General features: G+C 41.9%; 2 protein-coding genes and 1 long non-coding RNA gene across 6 annotated transcripts in view; 1 reads left to right on the top strand and 2 right to left on the bottom strand.

Annotated features, from left to right (window-relative positions):
• Window positions 1-1,334, bottom strand: part of DLX1 (distal-less homeobox 1) — a 5,351-nt gene extending 4,017 nt beyond the window's left edge. Inside the window, exons 1-2 of the mRNA XM_073545885.1 lie at window positions 540-1,334; window positions 1-183 (exon numbers count right to left, since the gene is read on the bottom strand). The exon at window positions 1-183 is cut by the window's left edge and continues 17 nt beyond it. Of these exons, the coding sequence (XP_073401986.1) occupies window positions 1-183; window positions 540-840 (484 nt within the window). The 5' untranslated portion in view covers window positions 841-1,334. The remainder of the gene's footprint in view (window positions 184-539) is intronic.
• Window positions 1-9,435, top strand: part of LOC141049422 (uncharacterized) — a 93,655-nt gene that overhangs the window by 8,209 nt on the left and 76,011 nt on the right. The window contains exon 2 of the long non-coding RNA XR_012220348.1: window positions 5,449-5,509. This is a non-coding gene — a long non-coding RNA (uncharacterized lncRNA). The remainder of the gene's footprint in view (window positions 1-5,448; window positions 5,510-9,435) is intronic.
• The window catches only part of METAP1D (methionyl aminopeptidase type 1D, mitochondrial), a 223,975-nt gene continuing 223,413 nt past the window's right edge, over window positions 8,874-9,435 (bottom strand). For all 4 annotated transcript variants that reach the window (XM_073545880.1, XM_073545883.1, XM_073545881.1 and 1 more), the window contains 2 exons: window positions 9,348-9,426; window positions 8,874-9,196 (listed from right to left, as the gene is read on the bottom strand). In XM_073545880.1, coding sequence (XP_073401981.1) covers window positions 9,121-9,196; window positions 9,348-9,426 — 155 coding nt within the window. In that variant the 3' untranslated portion in view covers window positions 8,874-9,120. The remainder of the gene's footprint in view (window positions 9,197-9,347; window positions 9,427-9,435) is intronic.

Genomic DNA, 9,435 nt, shown 5'->3' with positions numbered 1-9,435 from the left:
CCAGGGAAGCTGCCAGCTCCGCTCTCTCGGGTAGTGCCAGGTACTGTGTCTGCTGGAATCTCCTATTCAGTGACTGCAGCTGGAGACTGGAGTAGATCGTCCTGGGCTTGCGGATCTTCTTCCCTTTGCCATTGAAGCGCACCTCTCCACCTTCCACCACCGTGCTTTTCTCTGTATCTGCCCCTGCCCGGTGCAAAGCAAAAAAAAAAAAAAAATAATAATAATAATAAATCAGGTAAAAGTGCCACAGTGACAAGCAGACAACAAAAAAAGCAACCGATCCCAATCCCAATCTCCGGCAGCCGCCGCCAGTGCAAGTTGTGTTATTTCCAGCATGCTGCCGTTTAGGTTTAATTACCCTTAATTGCATACATTGTTTATAGCGCCACGCAATAAATAATTAGGCAGGGTACTGCTCGCACATCTGGGCTGAGGCTGCAATGCACAGAGCCGCTGCAGGGAGGAAGGACTGGGGGTCTCCCGGCGGCAGCGCGGACACAATCCCGATAAGAAGACACACATGGTCGCCGGTACTGTACCTGTCTCCTCTAAGCGGCTCTGGCCGAGGCTGGCGCCGGCGGGGTAGGGCTGCACGGTACTGATGTAGGGGTTAGAGGAATGGCTGCTCACCGAGTTCACATAGGGGTAGCCCAGCGGTCTGGAGAAGGACGAGGCTCCGCTGTACGAGCTGTCGTGCTGGGAGTGCAGGCAGTGCATGGAGTAGTGTCCGTGGGACATGGGGGACGGAGGCATCTGCTGGTTCGGTGGCCCAAACTCCATGAACACCGCCTTCCCTGACACCGGGCTGTTCAGACTTTCTGGCATAGTAGTCATGGTCATTGCTTCTCTCTTCCTTTTTTTTGCTGCCTTTATTTTTTTTTTTTTTGGGGGGGGGAGATTATTTTTTTTTCCTTTTTTTTTTTTATTTTTTTGTTGTTGGTGCAGATCCCCCCCCTTTAATTTTTGTTTTGTCCTCCTTGCTACAGGAGAAGGGATCCTAATTTAAAGCAGATCGGATTTTTTCACTTTCCATTCATAAGGAAAAAATGGAGTTTTGCCTCTTTGGGGGAAAAAAAGGATAAAAAAAAAAAGTCCTAAGCGCGAGGCTGTGAGGAGCTCCACCAACTCGCCCGAGAGCTTTGACTCAGCCCGCTTTGCATATTCAGGAGGCGGCGCTGCCCATTGGACGGCTGGCTGAATCGGCGCGCTGTGATTGGCTAAGGCGCGTCGCGGGCTGTTGCAGGTTCTAGGGGAGTGAGCGTGGAAGGAGCGGAGAGAGGAGCTGCCCAGTGGCCCGTGCTGTGGAATCGAGCGGCGTGCCCGGCACTGATCCACGGCGGCTCACTAGTGAGATCAGCACACGGGGCAGGGGCACGCGGCCACGGATGCTTTTAATCAGCCCTGATGGTTTATTGTCCCTTCTCCCATATTTTACAATTGCCCAGTTTTGCTGTTCAATAATAGACCCAATGAGAAACTCCCACGCACACGACATTTTTCCACTCAGTTTGTGATTTGAGACAGCAATAATAATTCTGTACAGCACAGTGTGAAAATCTGTCACATCCTGTAAACATGACACACGGCAGCACTGACTGGGCCCCAACCAGGACTGGTATGTGTGTGCTGCAGTCCTCACTGACTCCAAGTGTCTGCAACAGGGGGTGGGGGGCACTAATAGGTACCAGCTATAGGGGGCACTAATAGGTACCAGCTATAGGGGGGCACTAATAGGTATCAGCTATAGGGGGGCACTAATAGGTATCAGCTATAGGGGGGCACTACCAGGAACCTACAGGCGGGGCACTAATAGGTACCTACAGGGGGTGGGGGGCACTAATAGGTACCAGCTATAGGGGGGCACTAATAGGTATCAGCTATAGGGGGCACTAATAGGTATCAGCTATAGGGGGGCACTAATAGGTATCAGCTATAGGGGGGCACTAATAGGAACCTACAGGGGGCACTACCAGGAACCTACAGGCGGGGCACTAATACGTACCTACAGGGGGTGGGGGGCACTAATAGGTACCACCTACAGGGGGGCACTACTAGGAACCTACAGGGGCACTACCAGGAGCCTACAGGGGGGGCACTAATAGGTACCACTTATAGGGGGGCACTACTAGGAGCCTACAGGAGGGCACTACCAGGAGACTACAGGGGGCACTACTAGGAGCCTACAAGGGGAACTACTAGGAGCCTACAGGAGGGCACTACCAGGAGACTACAGGGGGGTCACTACTAGGAGCCTACAAGGGGCACTACTAGGAGCCTATGGGGGGAACTACTAGGAACCTACAGGGGGGCCACTAATAGGTACCACCTATAGGGGGGCACTACCAGGAGACTACAAGGGGGACACTACCAGGAGCCTACAGGGGGGCACTACCAGGAGCCTACAGGGGGACACTACCAGGAGCCTAGTGGGGGCACTAGTAGGAACTTACAGGGGGCACTAGTAGGAGATTAGAGGGGTCACTACTAGGAACCTACAGGGGTCACTACTAGGAGCCTACAGGGGGGCACTACCAGGAGCCTACAGGGGGCACTACTAGGAGCCTACAAGGCGGGCACTATCAGTAGCTTACAAGTGGGGCACTACCATGAGCCTACAAGGGGAGTGTTATCAGGAGCATACAGGAGGGCACTACTAGGAACCTACAGAGGACACTACCATAAGCATACAGGGGAGCACTACTATTAACCTACAACATCTGGCAATATCTACCATCAGAATACACTCAGGAACCATGCATATACAGTACATGCACTACTACATTTGTTGGGGTTCTTATACTTCATAAGAATTATTATTAGTAGTATTATACTATTAGTACTTTTATACACAAATTGGCTCTGGTTCATGCATCCAATTATTATTTTCGGTAATGCCATATATGCTGTTTTTTTTTTTTTTGCATACAATTATTAATAGTAGATAGTAGTATATAGATTCCGATTACTATAGTGGCAGTATAGATTGGCTGTGAGTTTTCTTATTAATATGTGTTTTTGGTGACAGATTGTTAAGTTTAACATAAACATTGAGTTCTTTTCATTTTTGTACAATTATTACTGATAGAGATATATATATATATATATATATATATATATATATATATCTGAGTTCGATCTAATATATATAATATGTATATGTAATATATAAAAATGTGTATATATTATTACAACTGACAGAACCGTGAGATTTAGGTCTACCTGTAAGGACTATATACTAGTAAACTCTAAATTATCAGTTATAGACATCTACATTTTTTTTCTTGCATATTATTATTCGATTTACAAAGTAACCAATTCCACTTCACCGATGGGTTTGGGAGAAGGCTATTGACCCCGGCAGGTATCTTCTGTGCAGGGGAATATGGCTCCCTATCCCCAGGGTAGGAAGCCCAGGGAGAATCCCCAGGACTTTGCAGGGTAATTAGTGAGGGCTGCTGCTAATGACTCTTCCCCTCATATGGCAGGGCTGACTTTCACTGTAGAATGTGCAGCTGTATATCCCTTTCTGATTCATTTGATTAAATACCAGTCTCAAGTGCTCTGCTCCCCAGCTGAACGCCTCATTAGCATAACACTGATGTTTAATTTTCATACGCATAATTAGCCATATATTTAACAATAATAGCAACATGCTGCCTTTCACTATTAACCAGCCTGGGATGTGATCCGGCCTTAGGTGAACCTCCTCTATGCACTGCTATCACACTGTAATAATGGGCTCAGGCCATCTGATCACACAACACTCGTGGGATATTGATATCCTAATAATTCAATCTTTATCTTTAAACTGCTCTCTGTCTGGCTGATAACACATACAGCTGGAACCTGGCATTGTAAAGACTAGGTGTCAACAGGACAGACACATTAATGTATACAGTCATAGCTAAAGATTGGGCACAAATCACTAGGAACAGGTAGCACTATTTGTAGGCAATTTTGCTGCTTTATACAGAGAGAGGGGGAAATAAATAAGCACACTGAAAGGGTTAATAGACTTGAAGTTAAGGGGGGGGTTGCAGGTATTCTCTGTATTAGATAACTATCAGCTGGTCACTGCTGTGTCTATCATGGCTGGCACCCCCTTCCCCACCCCAAGGATCTATTTTAAGGTGCCATAGGGATTGACATGTGATACCAACATTATTACTTTTTTTTGTACGAAATCATCCCTGTGTAATGACTGAATGATTAACCTGTCTGACTTATAACATCATTGCCAAATGGAGAAGATTCCTTACAATGCCAGGCAAGAGAGAAGCACAACCAGCTCATAGTGTATCTGATCCTGGGGGGTCTATTTAATAGGGGAGCAAAGCCCTGTAAATGGCCTAAGTCCAGAGGACTGGTCATCTCAGGAAAGGGTTAAAATGTGTGTGTACACACATATATATATTTGTTTACATGACAATCATCAATCTATCACCCATTTTCAAATATACATTACACACATATAGAGGGGTGTAGGCGATTTTTGCCTTCCCCCCCCCCCCCCCCCCACTCGTGTATTTCAGCAGATGATGGATAGGACTACAAGTCTCAGCAGTATTTCTCCAAAAGCCGATGTGTACAGCACCAAAGCCTGAACCCTATCGTGTCATACACAGCAGAGAGTCATTGGAATGGGGCTCAGCTTGTTGTGTACACACATTCCTGTTTATTAGCCCTGTTTTTAATTAAGTTTTTACATGTGTATAATAATAAATCTCTGCACCTCCGGGTAATTACTGCACTAACAGCTTGTTACCACAGCAGTGGGTGAAACCCTCCAGTCTTCTATTAAGAGAATGATCGCTTCTTGGGGTATATATATATATATATAATACACAACCTGTGTGCAGATAGGGACCTGGCTGGACGTCAGCGGGAGAGACACTATGACAATAACTCAGAAAGGAGGATCATACATCTCTGGTTTAAAGTTGGGAAGAGCAGAATGGTCCATGTGAAATATATATGTTGGCAACAACCAAAATCCAATTGTCAGCAGTCAGACTGCAGCCATTGATTCCATCCCCAAGTCTGTCTCTCCAGCATTCATCATTGGATTGATCATTAGGTGTTTGTAAAGCAAACTATACTGCATGTTATGTCATACCCTCTGCTAAGTTGTAATGAATGGCAGTGAAGTGTATATACTATGCTGAATAATATCACACGGGCAAAATACAATTGTATTCGAATATCCTGAATGTGCTATATAGTCTGCCAGAATGTAAGGGAAGCTCATGTGTGATAGATGTTGAAGCTAGATGTAGGTATAGGTCTGCATGGGTGGGAGTGTTATAAGAAACCTGTCCGGTCCCTTATACGATTCTCATGACATGCACATTATAATGACTGCACCCTTCAATATTTATTTAAATAATAATTGATTATTAAAGCAAAAAATCGTCATCGTGCCTGAAATGTGTTTCGTTGCTGTTCCAGATGCGGTGGAGCTCAGCATTCAGCTGTTGGACTGGATCCCAGAGAAGGCTTAGTGGTCTGTGTAAGTACAATGTGAATACCAAATTAAAAGTACTTACATTCCGCCAGGCTGATTAGTAGCTGCCTAATTACCCACTACAAGCGTCACCTCTGCTGCAGCCATTGGGCACAGTCCTGCATTGTATGGGCAGCATCCTGCGACACAGAGTCCTCCAATCTTACACCTAGTTCTTTTTCCCCCAAAATCTATATTTATTCTATTATTTTCTTGGTTTGCAGGAATTAGATCCTATTAATGGATTATGAACTAACTAATGCAGACTGTATAGCACATTCAATATCTATGTGTGTGTGTGTGTGTGTGTATATATATATATATATATACAGTGCCTACAAGTAGTATTCAACCCCCTGCAGATTTAGCAGGTTTACACATTCGGAATTAACTTGGCATTGTGACATTTGGACTATAGATCAGCCTGGAAGTGTGAAATGCACTGCAGCAAAAAAGAATGTTATTTCTTTGTTTAATTTTTTTTTAAATTGTGAAAAGTTTATTCAGAGGGTCATTTATTATTCAACCCCTCAAACCACCAGAATTCTGTTTGGTTCCCCTAAAGTATTAAGAAGTATTTCAGGCACAAAGAACAATGAGCTTCACATGTTTGGATTAATTATCTCTTTTTCCAGCCTTTTCTGACTATTTAAGACCCTCCCCAAACTTGTGAACAGCACTCATACATGGTCAACATGGGAAAGACAAAGGAGCATTCCAAGGCCATCAGAGACAAGATCGTGGGGGGTCACAAGGCTGGCAAGGGGTACAAAACCCTTTCCAAGGAGTTGGGCCTACCTGTCTCCACTGTTGGGAGCATCATCCGGAAGTGGAAGGCTTATGGAACTACTGTTAGCCTTCCACGGCCTGGACAGCCTTTGAAAGTTTCCTCCCGTGCCGAGGCCAGGCTTGTCCGAAGAGTCAAGGCTAACCCAAGGACAACAAGGAAGGAGCTCCGGGAAGATCTCATGGCAGTGGGGACATTGGTTTCAGTCAATACCATAAGTAACGTACTCCACCGCAATGGTCTCCGTTCCAGACGAGCCCGTAAGGTACCTTTTACTTTCAAAGCGTCATGTCAAGGCTCGTCTACAGTTTGCTCATGATCACTTGGAGGACTCTGAGACAGACTGGTTCAAGGTTCTCTGGTCTGATGAGACCAAGATCGAGATCTTTGGTGCCAACCACACACGTGACGTTTGGAGACTGGATGGCACTGCATACGACCCCAAGAATACCATCCCTACAGTCAAGCATGGTGGTGGCAGCATCATGCTGTGGGGCTGTTTCACAGCCAAGGGGCCTGGCTATCTGGTCCGCATCCATGGGAAGATGGATAGCACGGCCTACCTGGAGATTTTGGCCAAGAACCTCCGCTCCTCCATCAAGGATCTTAAGATGGGTCGTCATTTCATCTTCCAACAAGACAACGACCCAAAGCACACAGCCAAGAAAACCAAGGCCTGGTTCAAGAGGCAAGAAATCAAGGTGTTGGAGTGGCCTAGTCAGTCTCCTGACCTTAACCCAATTGAAAACTTGTGGAAGGAGCTCAAGATTAAAGTCCACATGAGACACCCAAAGAACCTAGATAACTTGGAGAAGATCTGCATGGAGGAGTGGGCCAAGATAACTCCAGAGACCTGTGCCGGCCTGATCAGGTCTTATAAAAGACGATAATTAGCTGTAATTGCAAACAAGGGTTATTCCACAAAATATTAAACCTAGGGGTTGAATAATAATTGACCCACACTTTTATGTTTAAAATTTATTAAAATTTAACTGAGCAACATAACTTTTTGGTTTGTAAGATTTATGCATCTGTTAATAAATCCTGCTCTTGTGTGAAGTTTGAAGGCTCTAACTTATTTGCATCTTTTCAAACCTGCTAAATCTGCAGGGGGTTGAATACTACTTGTAGGCACTGTATATATATATATATATATATATATATTATGACTAATGCAGACTATATAGCACATTCAATATCTGTGTGTGTGTATATATATCTATCTATCTCTAATGCAGACTGTATAGCGCATTCAATATCTGTGTGTGTATATACATATACACACAGTTATTGAATGTGCTATATAGTCTGCATGTTATATATATACATACACACAGATATAGTCTGCATTAGTTATATATATATTATATATACACATATATATTGAATGTGCTATATAGTCTGCATTAGTCATATATACACACAGATATTGAATGTGCTATATAGTCTGCATTAGTCATATATATATATATATACACACACAGATATTGAATGTGCTATATAGTCTGCATTAGTCATATATATATATATATACACACACAGATATTGAATGTGCTATATAGTCTTCATTAGTCATATATATATATATATATATATATATATAAAACTAATGCAGACTATATAGCACATTCAATATCTGTGTGTGTGTATATATATATATATCTATCTCTAATGCAGACTGTATAGCGCATTCAATATCTGTGTGTGTATATACATATACACACAGTTATTGAATGTGCTATATAGTCTGCATGTTATATATATACATACACACAGATATAGTCTGCATTAGTTATATATATTATATATACACATATATATTGAATGTGCTATATAGTCTGCATTAGTCATATATACACACAGATATTGAATGTGCTATATAGTCTGCATTAGTCATATATATATATATATATATATATATATATACACACACAGATATTGAATGCGCTATACAGTCTGCATTAGAGATAGATATATACACACACACAGATATTGAATGTGCTATATAGTCTTCATTAGTCATATATATATATATATATATATATATATATATATAAAACTAATGCAGACTATATAGCACATTCAATATCTGTGTGTGTGTATATATATCTATCTCTAATGCAGACTGTATAGCGCATTCAATATCTGTGTGTGTATATACATATATACACAGTTATTGAATGTGCTATATAGTCTGCATGTTATATATATACACACAGATATAGTCTGCATTAGTTATATGTATTATATATACACATATATATTGAATGTGCTATATAGTCTGCATTAGTCATATATATATATATATATACACACAGATATTGAATGTGCTATATAGTCTGCATTAGTTATATATATATATATATATTATACACACACACATAGATATTGAATGTACTATATAGTCTGCATTAGTTACACACACTTTGCTAATACTAAAAACAATAGATTCCCCTATAACCCAATCACATGATAGACTCAATGTTGCTACATTTCTCTTTCTGTACATTATACATACCCACACATCACATGTGTAATTTTTATACCCATACAAATAAAAGAAAATAGACCAGCACAGCAATATTTTATTGCAAAAAACATTTTATTTCTGGTTGCAGTTGGCACATTTTATTGCACTGTTATATGGTTGATGTATCACAACAAAGGTTTTTGTTTTTTTGCAGGTACCTTTCTGTATATATAAAACCTTTTGACCATACAGAAATATATGCATTGACTATGCTAAAGTAGGACAGTCTATACTTAATCTTATCATCATTTTTATGTTACACATGCTATTTATTTCTATGTATTTCATATTAGGTCAGTTTCATTCTCCATCCAGTTTCGTCAGGATTTCAGCTCCTTCTGAACGGATTACAATCGTATGCTCAAACTGGGCCGATCTGAAAGATATTTAGACAATACAACATTCAGCCAGGGGCAACTAATGTGCATTGAAAACGTTCAGGGCAGCAGCGAGGGCGGCGCATTTAGATTCAGTCTGACATTTGCAGGAGCTAAATAGTTAACACCATTATTGATTTTGCAGCCCACCTTCTCTTATCCATCGATACCGCCGTCCATTTGTCCTTCAGAATCTTAAAATCAGGAGCCCCTTCCATAAGAATAGGTTCTGAAATTC

This window comes from Dendrobates tinctorius, unplaced genomic scaffold (assembly GCF_039654945.1).
Source record: "Dendrobates tinctorius isolate UK_male_01 unplaced genomic scaffold, ASM3965494v1 ptg000143l, whole genome shotgun sequence".
NCBI classification, from domain to species: Eukaryota; Metazoa; Chordata; class Amphibia; order Anura; family Dendrobatidae; genus Dendrobates; species Dendrobates tinctorius.
This window is presented reverse-complemented; position numbering and strand designations above follow the sequence as displayed.